Below are 18,913 nucleotides of genomic sequence, written 5' to 3'. Positions count from 1 at the left end.
TCCTTTTCCTCCTTGTCTTCTAAGGCTTACAGAAACACACACACACACACACACACACACACACACACACATATATATATTTGTGTGTGTGTGTGTATATATATGTATATATATATGTATATATATATATATATATCTTATGTGTAGCTGTGCTTTTTTGCATGCATTTATATGTACCTTGGGCATGCTTGGAGCTCAGGGAAGCCAGCAGAAGGTCTTTCCTGAAACTGGAGTTACAGATGTGTGGGGGCTGCCATGTGGGTGCAAGACAGCAAACCTGAGTCCTCTGCAAGAGCAGCCAGTGCTTTTGGCTGCTGAGCTATCTCTCCAGCCAACAGTGGGGTCTCATCCATAATGGCACAAGGGATCGTGTTCAGTCTTTCTGATCTGGTAGGAGGTAGATGCAAGAGTGATCATGAGAACTCCTGAATTAGAAAGGAAGGATGGGTTAGAAGATTCGTTTCCTACGTCCTGCATGGAAAAGGCATATAGGATTATAGTTACTGGAGAAAAAGGGACAGCCTCATGCATACATCATTCACCTATTATAGTAAATGTCGACTGGATTGTCCTCTTCTCTACGTAACAACACTACAGTAAATGGCTCATAAAGTAGAAAGAAGTCCCCCACCCCTTTAACAGAAAGAACTTGGATGTGAAAATGTTTTGACAATTAAAGGGTAGGTAATGAGAGAAACGTGATACCTGATTTGAGTGAAGGTTGACAAGGCTTCTGAAAGCATTTGAATTGGGAACTGCAGTGGATGTTTGGATTTGTTACCTCTGTCCTCTGTCTGGTGGCTTGCACTGCTTGAGTGCCATCAGTCTTATGAAGATCAGAGTGTGTTGTGGTTAAGGTGGTTAACAGGAGCTTAAAAATTTGTTAATGACTAGAAATTGGAGAAGCAGGGAAGGTGGCCACTATCTGTTTTCTGTTCAGTTTACAAACACAAGAAGGTAAACCTATGATTTCCCAGGCTCAGGATGGTGTGTCATAGCTTTTGGTCCTTTTGGAACAGCATCTGTCTATCAACAGAGGGACTTCAACAGAGGGGCTTTCCAACTTACCCTCAGTGACATGGAGACATTTGAGGGTTTAAACCGGGTGACTGCGGTGCTTACTTTTAATTTGAGAAATAGATTGGACAGAATGTACAACATCACTTGGTTACCGGATCAACAACACATCAGAGCCTGGGAACACTGAACTGATTGTCACTGGGATTTTGTATATGTGGAGTATGTTAAGACAGTGGATCTGAGAGAGAGAGAGAGAGAGAGAGAGAGAGAGAGAGAGAGAGAGAAAGGGAGAATGAGCTTGATCTTAAAATATCTGTAAAATGTATAATGTGATCAGAATACTACACCTCACACTTCAAATGTATACAGTTTCCATTTGTCAAGCATACTCAATAAATTTCAAAAAGAAAGGTAAAGGGGAGTTGGGACAGAAAGTTCTGGAAGGGGCTAGGGAGAGAGTCTAGCAGTTAAGCACTCACTCCCAAGAAACTTACATAGATGCCCCGTGGATGTGGATACCATCCTATAAGTCCACCTTGGAATGCAGAGGCAGGATGCCCAGAGCACGCTGTCTGGAAAGGTGACCCACACCAAAAGGAGCTTTGCCTGTGAGTGAGAGTTGCTGCCACAGTGAACAGGACAGACAAGACATTAAGGATATTTCCTGAGTGTACCTTGGGCTTCCACATGTGTCTGCATGGACATGTGTTAACTGGGTGACTAATCATTTCTCTCTCTCTCTCTCTCTCTCTCTCTCTCTCTCTGTCACACACAGACAGAGTCTCTCTTACACACACACACACACACACACACACACACACATACACACACACACACTCTGAACAAAAAAGTTAAGATCTGGAAGATGGATGCCTAGACTGGATGGATAAAATCAGAAATAACAAATTGTGTTGGAACTCGCTGTGAAGGAAGAGGGGGACCAGAGGGAGAGATGTGAGTGTGGCTGTCTGCTTGTGTCAAAGTGTAAGGCCATATAAACCCAGTGCCACCTACTCCAGGATCTCAAAGCCAAAGCTCTAGCTGAGGTATAGAAAGTCAGTGATGCCCGCAGAGTGTGTGTGTGTGTGTGTGTGTGTGTGTGTGTGTAGTCACTTTTGGGGTGAATGTGACCACAAGCCCATACTCATCAGTTCTCGATCCCAAAAGTGCTTTGGCCCCATCTTAAGTCATCACAGCTCTCAGTGCCTGAGGTTAACTGTCTTCCAGAAAGCATCTTAGTGGGGCTGACTAATGTTTCATTACATCACAAGGACATTTACTACTGTAGATAAAATAAACACATATACTTTAGAATAGAAAAGACTTGAAAAATGGAAGTGGAAAAAATATCACTACCGAGTTTGCATTAAAAAACACATTTATTTTAGAATTCTCCAGGATAGTTGCAATATCCCATATAACCTACACATGATTTCCATATCTTAGCATCGTACATAATCATATGAAAATAATTAGGAGAAATTAACCTTTGCAAAAAAAAAAGTACTTTTTCCTTCCCAGCTCCTGCTCCCACAATGACAACACTGAAACTGATTATTTATTAACAAATTCCTGAGCCACAAATTTTGGCTCATTCACGGACTAACTTATTTAACCCATTCAAACTATTCTGTCTTCTACATGGTTATTTACTGTGCTTTCATCCCCTTTCTTAGCATCATCCTCAACATCTCCTTTAGCATCTGCCGCAGCGTCCCTCCGTGGTTCTCCTTTTATACACTATGTCCCAGAATCCTCTCTTCCTGCCAGTGTCCCGCCTTCTATTTCCTGCCTCAGCTCATAGGTCATAGACTTTTTTATTGACAGGTGATGCTTAGAAGAAATTCTCTCTACAAACCTTGGTGCATTAACATCAACTAAATGAGTCATTTTAAGTTCTCGTTTTTACTTTTGTTCGTGCGTCTTTTTTGTGTTATGTCATGTGGCTGCAGAACCTGCAAAGGCCAGAAGAGGGAGGCAGATCTCCAGAGCCAGAGTCAGTTGTGAGGATGCTAAGGGTTCTGAGTAGCTGAGCTATCTCTCCAGCCCCTAAATGACACAATTTTCTCACAGCAAGGGGAAAACTAGACACTACTACTCCTATGCCTTTTCACAGTGTAGATTCCAGTCCACACTGTATTTAGAAGCTAAGTGTCCTGTAAATGTATTAAAGTTTTTTTATTCCCACTTCGGGGGGTACCTATCCCTGCGTTTCCCCTAATCTTTGAAGGTTGTCAAGGTAAGAATGGCCCCTTTTCCAGGCTCTTTGCTTATGGTCCACCTGTCTGGCCTACTGAGCCTACGTACCCGATCCTGTAGGTCCACGATTTCTGATGATCCCCTCACCCTTTTGAACCCTGATTTCCAATTTTTCTTGTGCAGCCGTAGGGAGGTTTGGCACCATCCGATTTAGTTCAGCCTGTGCTATTTCACAGATAGAGATCCGCTGAACTTTAAAATATTCATTTGAATAATTTAATTTTATATAGATAGTATTATGATCTCTTGTGGAATTCAAATATTTCATCACCAAAGAACTGAATTTAGGATGTTGTGTAACCTTTTAAAAACCATTCTCTGGTTTTAAATTTTGGTGTGTGTGTGTGTTTGTGTGTGTGTGTGTGTGTGTGTGTGTGTGTGTGTGTGTGTGTTCATGTGTTTCACAGTGTCCAGGATCCCATGTACAAGATCTGCACAGATAAATCCCAGAATAGACGGGTGGAGATTATGGAAGCTCCTTTACCCCAACTGAGGAACTACCGGGAACTGATGACTATAGGGCAGAGGGCCCGTTTTCTACATGGATTTGGCCCCTGATGGCTGTCCATGCTCCCCTGGATGTTTGTACTCACCCCCACACATCTAGTCAGAATGAAATGGACTCAGCAGTTTCTATTACAATGCAGATGGAAATTAGGAGGGAGGAAAGGGGAGGGATCTGAGGGGAGGGGATGGGGACGGATTTGCTCAAACACATTATGTGCATGTACCAAGTTCTTAAGGAAAAAAATTAAAACAAAGTAAATAAATAAATAAATAAATCTGCTCATGTGTGCACATGTGCATGGGTTTATGTGTGTGGTGGGGTTGCAGCACCCTGCTACAAGAGGATACCGTGCAGTATCTTTCTCTATGTCTCTCTGCCATTTTCTTTTGATGCACTGTGGTGGTTTGAACACGCTTGGCCCATGGGAAGTGCCACTAGTAGGAGGTGTGGGCTTGTTGGAGAAAGTGTGTCACTGTGTAGGCCGGCTCTGAGGGCTCCTAGTGTTCAAGTTCGGCCCAATGAGGAAGATGGATGCTCATCCTGGCTGCCTGTGTCTGCAAGTCTCTTTCTGGGCTGCCTTCGGATTTAGATATAGAACACTCTCCAGCACCATGTCTACCTGGACTCTGCCATGCTTCCCACCATGATAATAATGGACTGAACCTCTGAAACTGTAAGCCAGCCTCTATTAAATGTTTCCTTTATTAAGAGTTGCCTTCGTCATGGTGTCTCCTCACAGCAGTGGAGCCCTAACTAAGACAGGTGGTGTCTTTGCCTGACCCCAAACTCTCATATTTTCATCAGTGCTGGAAGCCAGCAGACCTTAGTGACTCTGTTCCCCCTTGCTGTCCCTGGGGTTACAGGTTTCCCCTTCCTGTTTCATGGTGACTGGGATCTGAGTTTGGGTCTGCTTAGGCAGCAAGCCGTTTCACCCTCCCATCCTACTAAGACCCATCGTGTGGTTTTTAAGGCTTACCAGACGATTACAGTCAACATGCAAACACAAATTAGAGATGGCAAGTGCATCTTGACTTTTCCTGGTTTTGGTATATTTGAGTTGTTACAGTGTCTTGACTTCACCTTGTTTCTGAATATTTGAGTTGTTTCAGTGTCTTGATTTCACCTTGTTTCGGTATATTTGGGTTGTTTCAGTGTCTTGATTTCACCTTGTTTCGGTATATTTGGGTTGTTTCAGTGTATTGATTTCACCTTGTTTCGGTATATTTGGGTTGTTTCAGTGTATTGATTTCACCTTGTTTCGGTATATTTGGGTTGTTTCAGTGTCTTGATTTCACCTTATTTCGGTATATTTGGGTTGTTTCAGTGTCTTGATTTCACCTTGTTTTGGTATATTTGGGTTGTTTCGGTGTCTTGATTTCACCTTGTTTCAGTATATTTGAGTTGTTTCAGTGTATTGATTTCACCTTGTTTCGGTATATTTGCGTTGTTTCAGTGTCTTGATTTCACCTTGTTTCGGTATATTTGAGTTGTTTCAGTGTCTTGATTTCACCTTGTTTCGGTATATTTGAGTTGTTTCAGTGTCTTGATTTCACCTTGTTTCAGTATATTTGGGGTGTATCAGTGTATATGAATGATAGCTGACGATTGGGAGACATAGCGCGAGATGGGAAGGAGAGTGAGGATGCAAAGATCTATCGGATCCCTGCCACTTGCCCTTGCATTCAACATTTCATATTTAAAAGCACAACAACCACCACCAACTACAATAGTCAACAACAAGGCATGCATGCAACAGACTGGCAGAGAAGACACTAAAGGGCATTACATACTTTTAACCTCACTTTCTCCGCTAAAGTCTCATGTATTGAGCCGATGGATTTTGTTGTCAAACCCTGATGATTAATCCCTAGATGGGAGCCCCTAACACCGAGATGAATGACTCCGTGGTCGATGGGATAGGCAGAGCTCTCGATTTCCTTTCCTTGTGAAATCAACCCAGTAGGGAACTAATAATGACAGCTCACATATATCAATAAAAGAGCCTTTCAGACTGACGATTGGAATTGTCACTATATATCCCAGTTCTTTGCATTTTATTTTCATTAGTGTGTTGTTTTCAGCGCCATGCTTGCTACATAGAAAACTGTGCATTTTCTATACTATGTACCTTTTGGGGGTGCATTCTGTAAGCTAAAGGCTAAATCAATCCATATCAAAGGGTTCCTCCCTGTCCTGTTTACAGAACTGAAATTAAACTGTTTTCACAAAATATTTCGCACTTGCCTGGCTCAGTGTCATTAAGGCTTGAGCGTGATTTTTCCCCATGGTCTCAGCTGTGGGAACACTTTGTCTCAAGCTGATGGCTCTGTCTAAGAAGGTGGATTAATCTTTCAGGTTGTGCCCTAGCAGAAGTAGGTCACTGGGGCAGGAAGGAGGGAGCTGGCTGGTTCAGACCGAACTCTTGGCTGCCTGATCCACCCAAATATAATCAGGGCTCATGCAGGCTCTCAGTGACACAGATCAATACACTGTTGCCATGTGGTCATTGCCCCGACAGTGTGAACCCAATGACTGTGAATGTGGGCCCTTAACAATCCTCTATTCCTTCATATTGATTGTGTCATGAATTTTGACACCTTGACATAAAAATAATGAAAGTGTGCATCTGCATGTGTGAGTGTGTATGTGTGTTTGTGTGTGTGTTTGAGAGAGAGAGAGACAGACAGAGAGACAAGAGATAGAAAGAGACCAAAAGAGGGAGAAAGTACATTATATTAAGTACGTATAATATCCTCCTTGAATAATAAGGCAGTCAATTGGTTTGATTTATGTTCAATATTTGAATTCTTTATAGTCATACAGCCTTATATTACATAGCTAAAGCGAATAGTCTAAATTTTTATTAAATAATAAATTGTGTTTATCCTTGAGAATTTCATGCATATATACAATGAAACATGGCCATAAACTCTTCCATTTCACCCTCTGCTCTCCCCAAATTCCCTGCCAATAACCATCCCTCAAAATTCATATCCTCTTTTCCAACCTATAACCACTAAGCCCGATTAGCATCGGTTATGTACTTATGGGTGTGTGACCATCTAGAGGAATGTGGGAATTCTACCAGTGACCAAACCCTCAGAGAAGAATGATTCTTTTACCCCAGCAGCCGTCAGCACCCGAAAACCTCCTCAGTAACGGATTCTGTCTAGCTGGTGGTCCTTTATAGACCTCTGCAGGTGACCACAGCTGCTGTGAGCTCACGATTGCAGCAGCCACGTCCTGTCCTGAAGGCAGCAAACCACAGCCCTTCTTCCCACCCTCTGGGTCTTACGCTCTTCCAACCTCCTTGTCCAAGATGCTTCCCGAGTCCCAGGAGTTTAAAGAGACTGAGTGCTCATCCATAAATGGGGCATCTTTATTGCTTCCCACCCTAAACTGCTCTCTTAAGAAACTTTATTTTAGGGCTGGAGTCATGGCTCAGTGGTTAAGAGCACTGACTGTTCTTCCAAAGAGGCCTGAGTTCAATTCCCGGCAACCACATGGTGACTCACAACCATCTGTAATGGGATCTGATTCCCTCTTTTGGTGTGTCTGAAGAGAGTGACAGTGTTCTCACATACATGGAATAAATGAATAAAGCTTTAAAAAAAAGAATCTATTTAAATTTTAACTGGAACCTGAAACTATTTCATTTTATTAACCTTTATAACATTTACACACACACACACAAACACACACACACAAATACACACACACAAAAACACACAAACACAGAGAGAGAGAGAGAGAGAGAGAGAGAGAGAGAGAGAGAGAGAGAGAGAGAGAGATCTAAAGGACTAAAATATACTCCTAAGTCAAAGATAAAGCCCAGACACTTGTCAACAGGATGGTGCAGAGTTAAGGGTGGAATGACCGTGAAGCCTCCAGAAGGCAGGAACAAGAGACAGTGGCTCTACCAGGGAGGGCGTCCTGTTTTTCGATGCCTTCAAGACCAGGATTGGTGAACTGCAGACTAGCCGTGTGGGTGTTAGCCTGCAAAGTGCACTTTGTATGGAGACTGAGGTGGGCTGCCCAGGCTGCCTTGGTGCCCTCTCACGTCTAGGATTCCTAGGAGAGTAGGAAATGTTTCACCAGTTTCAGTGAAGCTTGTGAATCTGGAAGCTTGTGCTAAAACTGGACACTTAAAAGTTACTAGTTATTAGAAATTGTGTTTAAACTTAAAAATCATTTCCTCATTTGTGTGGGCTCACCCGACACGTGTAGGCAGTGCTTACTGATTGATCATCGCGCCGTTCACTTCCGACCTCACACAGACCCTGATGAGGATTACTTCCGGTGCTGTGTGATTTATTTCTTCTCCTTCCAATGACGGTGCAGACTTGAGCCATTTCCGGTGTCAGCACTGAAATGACGTAGTTCCGGTTTCTCACACGCTTCCAGCATCTAGGTTGAGTCCTTGACATGGGACGTCCGCCGCACGGCACAGCGTTCCGTCGGGCTGAGCAAGAGGGATCTCTGGTTTGGATTGTTTTCTCTGCCCAAAGCACATGGATTAAATTCGCAGATGCCATGAGTCTATAGTGGCTTCTGTGAACTCTGTGTGGTTATTATCTTTTCAAAACCTCTTAGTTCTTGGCCGAGTCGCTGACAGCTGCCTCGCTCTGTGAACTGGCTGCCGTCGTTCTACTACAGCGATTTGATCGATGTGTCGCCTTCATTTGTCAGCTCTCGTAGCTCCATTTTCTGAGAAAGGTTACGTCCCTCTGTGCGCATGGCCTCAGGTGTTGGACGCTACCTCTTAGGAGGTCTCAGGCCCTTCCTCTGAGGCCCTGCATCCCTGCAGACAAGGAGCTAAAGTCTTTGAAACCAAATCCAGTAACTCCACGGCGGCTTTTTCATGCCTTTTGAGAAATCCGAGGACAAGTCTTTTCACTGGCAGCTATTCACACACGTTACCCTCTCTCTCTCTCTCTCTTTTTTTTTTTTTTTGGTTCTTTTTACGGAGCTGGGCACCGAAACCAGGACCTTGTGCTTCCTAGATAAGCGCTCTAACCACTGAGCTAAATCCCTAGCCCCACATGTTAAACTCTTAAGTCGAGATATCCAACCTGCGTTTTCATCCTAATATCAACAAACACATGAGTTACCAGTAGATTTATTGAAAGAATCAAGTATGAGTTTGCACACTCCTTTGTCTCTCTCTCTCTCTGGAACACAATTTTTCCACTTTGAAAGCTAAAATTTCTAATTTTATTCAAGTACATTAAAATCCACATTGTTCTTAATTTTTTGATGGGAATGACTTTAGTTATCTACGAGTGACCTGCTCCACCCACCTCTTTCCATGACTGAAAGGAAGGCTATTTTAAAAACAGTTCTGCCTAATGAAAACCTAGTTTTATCTTTTGTCAAATATTATTTCTTGACTTCTGGATTTTTTTTTAATACCAATAAGGCACCAACTGTTCTCTAGATGTCTCCCCCGCCCCCATATTCTTTATTCTTTGGTAAACATGGGGTGAGCCCCCTCTATGCTCATTATCAAATCCTTCTGATTCGATTTGTGGACAAAAGCAACCTACCGTCTGTATTTTTCTAGTGGTTTTCCTTTTCAGGGAAAGAGAAATACCAAAGCCTGCCTGAGAATTAGGATTTTTCAAAAGTCTCATCTCATTGTGGACTGCAATTTCCAAAGTTGACATTCATTAAGGGGAACGGATATGAACATCCCATCACGATTTGGATGTGTATTATTATTTCTTGTTATATGTATTTTCTTTTGTGACTTGATATGTAAGCTCCCCACAGACAAAAAGAGCTATCGAACCAAGTCCCCATCTTCCCCTCTCTGTAAGTTGAGATTTCTAAGGCTGAAGAGGAGAATAATTCAAAATGAAGCGAATCTACAGATGTTGTCCACGTACTTCCTAGAACAAGAAACAGAGAGAGACATGTTCCATGAACACGTGTATCAGATGGACCAGTGAAACTGCAGGGGCCCTTGCTAGATCTAAAATCCCTATAAATGGTGTGTGTGTGTGTGTGTGTGTGTGTGTGTGTGTAAACCTAGGTGTATATGTATATGTATATATGTATGTATGTCTTAGGGTTTTACTGCTATGAAAAGAAACCATGACCAATGCAAGTCTTACAAGGACATTTAGTTGGGGCTGGCTTGTAGGTTCATATGTTCAGTCTATAATCATCAAGGCAAGAGCATGGCAGCATCTAGGCATGCATGTGCAGGAGGAGCTGAGCGTTCTACATCTTCCTCTGAAGGCTGCTAGAAGACTGGCTTCCAGGCAGCTAGGGTGAGGGTCTTAAAGCCCACGCCCACAGTGACACACCTACCCCAACAAGGCCACACCCACTCCAACAAGGCCAAACCCCCTAGCAGTGCCACTCCTATTTGTCACTATTTGTCTTCAAACTTGAAACTTATTCATAAAACTGTTCAATGGACAACAGGTAACTTTAATGAAATAAAAACACAAGGATTAGAAAAATACACAGGAAGATGTGTGCCTTAGTTACTGTTCTATTGCTGTGAAGAGACACCGTGACCAAACCAATTCATGACAGGAAACATTTAATTGTGGTCTTACAGTTTCAGAATGTGAATCCGTGACCATCGTGGTAGACACCATGACAGCAGGCTGGCAGGCAGGCAGGCCTGGCTGAGTAGTTCCTGAGAGCTCACATCCTGCTCCCCAGATGAGAGAAAGAAAGAGAGGGAGAGAGAGAGGGAGAGGGAGAGAGAGGGAGGGAAGGAGAGGGAGAGGGAGAGGGAGAGGGAGAGGGGGGAGAGGGGGGGAAGGGAGAGGGAGGAAGAGAGAGAGAGGGAGGGAGAGGGAGAGAGAGAGAGAGAGGGAGAGAGGGAGAGAGAGAGGGAGAGAGAGAGGGAGGGAGAGGGAGAGAGAGAGGGAGAGAGAGAGAGAGAAGCCTGGTGGGCTTTTGAAATCTCAAGGCCCCACCTCCCATTGACACATCTCTTTTAACAAAAACCCAACTCCCAATCCTTTCTAAACAATCCACAAACAGGAAACCAAACACATTAAAGTATTTGAACCTCTGAGGGTCACAATTATTAAAAATCCTAAAGTATGTTTTTTGTTTTTCTGTTAAAAGAAATCAAGTAATGAGTGTCCATCCCATTTGGTATATTTCATTTCGTTTGTACATTACATTATCGTTACATTTCATTCCTCAGAGGTTAGGGTTATTTGCATAACATGTTTCCAATCAAGCCATCACTCTCCCATAAGCCAAAGGCATCATACCTCCCCGCTTTCTACTTGATTATCCACATTGGCGTTACTTATCTGTACTTAAACATATCCCTTCATCCTGAATTAGTTCAAAGCATGGGGAGCTATTGATGCACAATTAATTGCTATTCATAATGGGATAAAACAGAAGCCAACATGATTGAGTCTATTGTTGCTGGGAGCTGAAGATTTCCCTTCCATTTAATAAAATGTGATAAATATGATTTTAACGCAAGCCTAGAAACCCCAATGAAGCCTTTAGTTTATATTTGTTTCAGTATTTCCAGATCATTCTCTGTGACACACAGGAACCTAGAGGAGGAGAATTGTGTGGAGTCACTGACACACACTCAACCAAGGATTCGTTTGCACAATAAGGAGATATATCCTGTCCTCTGAGAGTTGGCCCCAGGACTCCCAATGATCTAAAAGTCCTCAGGTTCCTTGGATAAAAGGACACTGCATTTGCATATAACCTATGTAAGCCGCTTGTATACTCTAGTCATATTTATATGTGTGTGTGTGTGTGTGTGTGTGTGTGTGTGCGCGTGTGTGCTTAGAGACATGTAAGTGCAGAGGCTGGGGGAGGGTAGAGCGTGTTCTGCTTCTTCATTACCTACTGTATTCCCTTGTGACAGGGTCCCTGCTGAACCTGAGGTGAGGCTCACTGTCAGGAAGCCCCGGTCATCCTCCTGTTCCCATACCAAGCCCTGGTGTTTGCATGTGTGACCACACACTTGGCTTTACCCCTCTGCCGTCTCCCCAGACCCTCCTACATTTTAAATAATCTCTGCACTACTTTGGTACTTAATGAAATTAAATCATGAGGGGCTGTTATTTAGGAGATTACAAGAAAAATGGTTTGTATGTGTTCAGTACAGATATGGTATTTATAAACCACTTTTATTAGTTCCTTGAGAACTTTATACATTATATAATGATAGAATTTACTTCTCACGTCTCTTCCTAACTCCTCCCAGATTCATCCACACCTCATCACTTCTCCCAACTTCAAGCTCTCTTTCTGCCCTCTGTAATAACCCACTCAAGTCATTTATGCTGCCCATAAATTCATGGGCCTTGGGCAAGCCCCTGGAGCCTGGCCAGCTTGTCACCAGCTATATCTTTGTAGAAAACTGACTCTCCCTTTCCTGTCAGCTAGGGCTGAGGGATAGTGGTACTGTCGTGTACTGAAGACACTGCTTTGTTCTGGTTCTCGCTGACATCTGTATCTTATACTTCCACTCCCTCTTCCTTGAGGGTTCCTAAGACTCAACTCCTTCCATTTTTGCCTCTCTCTGTGAGTCTGTGCATATGTGTGTGTGTCTATATTATAGATGTCCCATTTTACATTCAAGCACACACATGGTGGGGGTCGTCTTTACAATTGACTGCCGATGGTATCTCACCCCAGACAAAATGCTGCAATGCAGACATGGTGTAGCTCAGTCCAGGAAAGAAATAGGGGATGTTGAGAAACCTGCCCAGCTCGTTCTAGTGTGAGGTGACGTTTAGACCTCTGACACAAACTTTTGGTCCTACCCTATGGGTTTAAGATACACATTGTCCCAGTACAGTGTTCAAAGGTGGGACTATGAAAAATGATTGGACCCTGTGGGCTGTAATCAATGAGTTCATCTGTTGATGGATGTGTATGAAGGTGGTGGGAAACTAGGAGATAGGAAATTAAGGGACTTGGTCATTTGGGACGTGTCTTGGAGGGTGATTTTTGTCCTTGGTCTCTTCCTGTGTTGATGCTTCTTGGATGCCAGTGAGGTTAGCAGTTGAGCTCTACCGTGCCCCTTTCATGGTCATGTGACCATGGACCAAAACCTATGAAACCATGAACCAAAATAAGTTTGTTTACTATGTGAGTTGCTAGGCAACGTGTAAGAGTGATGAATGGATTAACATGAAAGTGGCCAAAAGTGATGGTGACAATACCAGGTCAGGTCCTGATTTGGTGTAGGACTCCATAGCATTGGCTATGGAGTGGCACTGCTTACCGTCTTGCTCCTCATGTCTTGCTGAGCTTGCTTTCTTATAGAACCCAGGACCACCAGCCTAGGAATGGTGCCGCTCACAGTGCCCTCCAGCTGGATCTTATGGACGCATGTTCTCAACTGAGGCGCCCTCTTCTCTGATGACTCTAGCTTGCGTCACATTGGCATAAAATCAGGGCGGTGGTTACAATGTGATTGTCCCATGGGAAGTGTGGCACAAGTAGGAGGTGTGGCATTGTGGGAGTAGGTGTGGTCTTGTTGGAGGAAGCATATCTCTGTGGGGGTGATATGCTTCTTCTCCAACACCATGTCTGCCTAGACGCTTCCATGATTCCTGCCTTGATGAAAATAGACTGAACTTCTGAACCTGAAAGCCTGCCCTAATTAAATGTTGTCCCTTGGGGTTGGGGATTTAGCTCAGTGGTAGAGTGCTTGCCTAGGAAGGGCAAGGCCCTGGGTTCGGTCCCAGCTCCAAAAAAAAGAACCCCCCAAAAAAGTTGTCCCTTATAAGTTGCCTTGGTCATGGTGTCTTTTTGCTGCAATGAAACCATCAGACAACCAGCCAGTATAAAAACACCCAAATAGCAGAATTAATAAACGATAGAAAGTATTTTCAAGTCCTGCAGTGAGAAACTTATTCTTGAGAGAAGAAACAAGAATGAATTAGTCCATGATAAGGTTGTCTCCAAAGACACTCTTGGAGTGTAGATGTGGCTCAGGGAGACCCCATGGAGTGCACAGGGGCTTCTCAGGAGGAGAGAGCTACATGGTCAGGAACCACAAAGCATTTTAAAGTCACGGCAAATGGCATAGGAAAGAGCTCAGCACCTCTGCACTGGAGGCACCATCAAGAGTTTCTGAGGATGAGCTCACATGTGAGTAAAAGACGGGAACTTCCTGGGGCTAGATAGGGTAACAGGGCCCACAGGTGTGTAGGAAGCCATCCAGTCGAAGGAGAGCCAGGCTGGACAAGCCAGTGCAGCAGCTCTTTGTGGTCATCAAGGGGCATTGAGAAGGGACCTCAAAAAATATTACAGGATGCAACAGAGTCTAACGTGCTCAGGGAAGCTAAACACAGGATCCACGTAACACCTGAGAGAAGGTCACGGCATCCTCATCTTCCCTTTTAAATTACTTTTTACTGATCATACAAAATAATGGGCTTTATGATACTTTCAGGAATCGATAGATATAAACTTAGTTTGGCATTCACTACTCTTGAGTTATCCTCATCAAAATGTCCTCCGTGGGAGCCTCCACCTCACATCCACCTTCTGTAGTGATGTCTTGGCTGTTCTTTAAGGATCCAAAGAGACCAATATGGATGCGGCCCAAGTTCAACTCATTCTAGACACTTTCTCTTCTTCCTGGTCTCCTGCTTCACTTTTTGAGAACTCCATATTGGAATTCCTTCGTCCCTCAGTGTCCTCTACTCCCTCATGTGTTCTTTAGTCTTTCTTCCACATCACCATCAATTTAATCTTTCTTACCCTCAGCCTGGTCTATTCTCTGCATGTGAAGGTGGGATTTATTTAAAAAGATGACTTTAGGGGCCCGGAGAGATGACCAATGGATTAAGAGCTTGTCTGCTTTGAAAGAGGACTTGGATTTGTTCTTTGAGCTCATGTCCAAAGGCTCCCAACCACCTTTAATTCAAGCTCCAGGGGACCTGACTACTCTTTTCTCTGTGGTCTCCTTTATTCATGCCCTTCCCCCACCCACATAATTAAAAATAATACATCTACAGATGAGAAACAGGTTTCATTAGGTTTCGTTAGTCAAACACTCCCGACCTTCTCTGATTCTTAGTCTGCTTGGATCAGTTTATTGGGTTTCCCCTTGAGTTCCAAGACCACCTCCCTGTTACCTGCCCCTCTTTCCCCAACTGTCTGTTTCTTCCTCAAACTTCACCTCAGAGAGTCTATCTATTTCTGGCCCCTCTCCACTGCTTCCTAAACATCCATCTTTTTTCCCCCGTGCCATCCCTGCTCCTCTAAGCCTCATCTCCAGTTCTTTTCTCTCCCTAAAGACCAGACCAGCTCAGTCCTGTTTGTTTTAGTCTACGTGACATTAGACTTACTGTTCACAGCCTAGACCTTTCCGGCTTCCTCTCGATTGTCCATCCACCACCGTCCGTCTCCTCCACCAAAGTGTTCACACACAACACGTCACATCGCACATTTTAATTTTTAGAGCAAAACTAATTCAACTGGAAAAGATACTGGAGTTGTCAAAGGCCCTTGGGTATCTGAAACACAGAAAAACATACATTTTCCCTCAATCCTATAAATTACCCATCTATGTCTCCCTCACTTTGTGCATTTCACCTTAACGGATCTTTTCCACCAGATTATAGACGTAGATGTGGATGTCGCCATCAAACTTGGTGAACTACACAGAAGGCTTGGCTAGAACTTGGTAAATGACTTTGTCGATCTGTTTGGACCCGTCGCTTCTGGTGAACTGCACACATTGACCGGTTAAGATGTCGCTGTCAACGTCAGACTTCACCTCTGCTGGAGGATTCTCTGGAATGATACTGAGGTTACCTTCTGCGTAATCATCCAAGAGCTGGTAGATGTATAGGACTGTATCTTTCTTGTAGGTGATGTAAAACCAGTCCTTCATGATCGGCACCTGGGATGGGACCACCCCCCTCCAGTTATCCTTAGAACCATGTTTGCCCTCAAATTTATGCTCCACAGCTCGGCCAACCATGGCACTGGCGAGATGGGCATCTTTCACTTGAGGAAACACTACTTTGGGAGTCAAGACCTTAAGCTTTAAAATCCTCTCATCACTGTGAAGTTCCAGTCCGTAGACACAATCAATTCCATCATACTTGACCAGATAGATAGAGGGATTTGTTGGCAGTTGATCTAGAATGACGGCTTTCCATTGGGTGACGGGCTCATCGCCTTCCTTCCATCCATGAGAAATTCTGCATCCCACAATGTTCCCCAGGGCCTGGGGAGAAGGCCTCCTCCTCATCCACTCCTGGAAGGATGGTGTGCTCATCCTCCTCAGACACATCCTCTTCTTCATGGCTGTAGACCTCGTGTGGTAGGCCACGGCATCCTGGTCCACTGTCTTGTGGCTAACGTTCTGTGTTCAGGCTTCACACTTGCCCGTGGCCTGGGTTTGAAGAGCTCGCCTGCTTAAACCAGACACAATGCTGTTGCCGCTGTCATGTGAGTGCCTGCAAGCACAATGGGGGTGGGGTGGGGGAGGGCGCTGGACCAAGGCTCTTGTCTAAGAGAACTTTGGAGCAGGTGAGGAAGGTGATGGTAGACAGGTTTGAGCATCTGAATCTTATTCTGTCATAATCAGAAGTTCGTAAGAGGGCTGGGCAATGGTGGAGCACACCTTTACTTCCAGCATTCAAGAGGCAGAGGGAGGCAGACCTCTGTGAGATCAAGGCCAGCCTGGTCTACAGAGTTAGTTCCAGGATAGCCAAAGCTACCCACAGAAAAACCCTGCTTCAAAAATCAAAATCTAAAGTTCAAAGGGAAATGAACAAATGGTCCTCTACAGCTCAGAATAAGATATTCAGACACATTTCTTCAGCCCGAGGCACTTTACCTCTGCTGAGGAACCTCTCCTTGAATGTCTAGGTCAGTGTGGGATTAAGTATCCCTGTCCCCCACTTTAAGCAAGCAGAACAGAGAAAGGATAGCAAAGGAGCCAGAAGGATGGCCACACCCCTCTTCTACCCTCTAACTATGAACTATGTGGCAACATCCACAAGTATCTGCCCAGAGACACAGCACACCAGTCCACTGGCTTTCTGTATTGTGCATCCTGACCCAGACCCAGGTTTATTCCGCGAAGCTGTTGCATCTTCGACCGCAACAAGAGCCTTTTGTGTAGGCAACAACAGCCACTTAGAAATAATATCTCCTGGGTTTGGGATTTAGCTCAGTGGTAGAGCAGCTGCCTAGCAAGCACAAGGCCCTGGGTTCGGTCCTCAGCTCTGAAAAAAAAAAAAAAAACAAAGGAACCAAAAAAAAACCAAAGAAATATTATCTGCTAAAATGCACAGGCACAGAGAGGAGCTTTGACATTTTAGTAGAATTATGAATTAGATATTGTTAGCAAAGGATGATAAACTCCGGAGACTGACTAGCCTAGACCATCCTCCGACCTCTCAAACGTGGAAGACATCAGAAAAGACGGTTACTCGCTGTACGAGGGAAAACTTCTAGCTTTCTGTGCTACAAGGGTCCCAGTTATCTTCATAAATGTATTTACCGAGAGAAAATGTCCTAGTCATCCAGATTCTGTCTTCTGAAACCGGTCAGGCATCAAAAGGCTGTTGAACAATTGTGGGGTTCAGGAGCTGAACTGGCTTTCACACCCCGCTGCGAAGATAGTGAACCCACCTTCAGGGGAGTCTAGCGCCCCCAAGTGGAAGAGAAGCGCAACCTCCGCCCAGTGCTCTGTGACATCATCCAGGCTCTGCTTACGTCATAGAAGCCCTCTCAGTCCAGTTCCTTCCCTAGTTACGCTTAGAAACTTCCAGCATCTAGGTTTTAGCTTCTCATGTAGCCTCGTGGAGGCCCAAAGTAAAGTCCCCACCCAAATATTCTGATGACTCGAGTCACAGTCTGCCCATGTAGCTCTTTTTATGCATTTTATTTTTCTAAAAAAGTCTTTGGTTTCTGATTCACCATCATCCTTGGTGGTTATTTTCCCAGCTCCTATCGTTCCTTTGGTTATCTTTAAGCCATTCTCCATATCAGAAATATTGGTAGGCTCTCTCTCCAAGGCAGGCCACTGGATAGCCCCCCAAAATTAGCTTTATCAAACCCACAATTAGAGGAGGGCCATTTTTATTCAAACAAAACTGGAATTTGACAGGATTAAATACCTTGTATTGAAGTCAATGGCGATCATGAATTATGGATTCTTTGCAAAGAGGGAAAAAAAATTAGCTCCTGGACCTGCTTCCAAAGTCGGGATAAACTGATGATAAACCCGATATCGACCAGTCATATTTTAAATGTCTTTAAAATTAACCGCACTTCTGGTTACAAGGAATTTATTAGATCAAATGCAGCAAAACAGGATGAAATAGATGAGGTAATTTTATTTTTGAAATATGGGTAGACAGAATACTGGATGCAGGTAAGGATGGAATTTACCTGTAAATTACAGGGCACTTTAATTGTTTGTGTCACATAGTTCTTCAGATCTTCAAAAGGATTCTTTTCAGAACCCTCCCCTGTCCCCACCACACTCTGACCCTCCCTTCCCTCTTCCCAGTAATTTCCTTCCACTTTACCATTATAATTTTTATATGTACTTAGAGCTTAACAACTTATGGCAGCTTTTTAAAATCTGACCACTTTTCTAAGTGCACCATCTTCTTTTTCTCCCTTCTATCTTAGTTTTAACCACATTTTCCGTCACACTTTGAGTTTTACTCTCTCTCTGCTCTTATCACTACTCTGCCATTATGTGACTTTGGTCCATTATGTGGCTGACCTCAATGTGGGGTTAACTCAAAGGACATGATTTTTCCCCCTTTTCTCCCCTTCATCTTCCTTCTCTAGGCACATGCTGAGATATACAGCATTGGGGATTTTTTAAGCCTGGAAAGCAAACACACACACACACACACACACACACACACACACACAGAGAGAGAGAGAAACACTCATACAAGCCAAACACACAAACACACAGATACATACACACACACACATACGCACATACACACAGAAACACTCATACATACCAAAGCATACAAACACACACATACATACACACACAAACACACACACACGCACACACAGACACACAATCTACACATACATACACACAAACACACAAATACAGAGAGAGAGAGACAGAAGCAGAGACAGAGAGAGACACAGAGTGAGACAGAG

The 18,913-nt window shown here is 43.9% G+C and overlaps 1 protein-coding gene across 1 annotated transcript; it reads right to left on the bottom strand.

The window, feature by feature from the left end:
• Window positions 1–8,981: 8,981 nt before the first annotated feature.
• On the bottom strand, window positions 8,982–17,408 carry LOC134486237 (Y-linked testis-specific protein 1-like). The gene is made up of 3 exons (XM_063285159.1): window positions 17,274–17,408; window positions 15,103–16,176; window positions 8,982–9,678 (listed from the first exon to the last, which is right to left on the bottom strand). The coding sequence occupies exon 2, from the start codon at window positions 16,065–16,067 to the stop codon at window positions 15,414–15,416; it is 654 nt and encodes a 217-aa protein (XP_063141229.1). The 5' UTR covers window positions 16,068–16,176; window positions 17,274–17,408; the 3' UTR covers window positions 8,982–9,678; window positions 15,103–15,413.
• Between the last annotated feature and the right edge of the window lie 1,505 nt (window positions 17,409–18,913).

This window comes from Rattus norvegicus, chromosome 3 (assembly GCF_036323735.1).
Source record: "Rattus norvegicus strain BN/NHsdMcwi chromosome 3, GRCr8, whole genome shotgun sequence".
NCBI lineage: Eukaryota > Metazoa > Chordata > Mammalia > Rodentia > Muridae > Rattus > Rattus norvegicus.
The sequence above is the reverse complement of the archived record's forward strand: the minus strand, read 5'-3'. Positions and strand labels throughout refer to the sequence as shown.

Coding starts and splice junctions, on each gene's coding strand:
- LOC134486237 (XM_063285159.1), bottom strand. CDS start 16,067: ATGAAGAAGAGGATGTGTCTGAGGAGGATGAGCACACCATCCTTCCAG.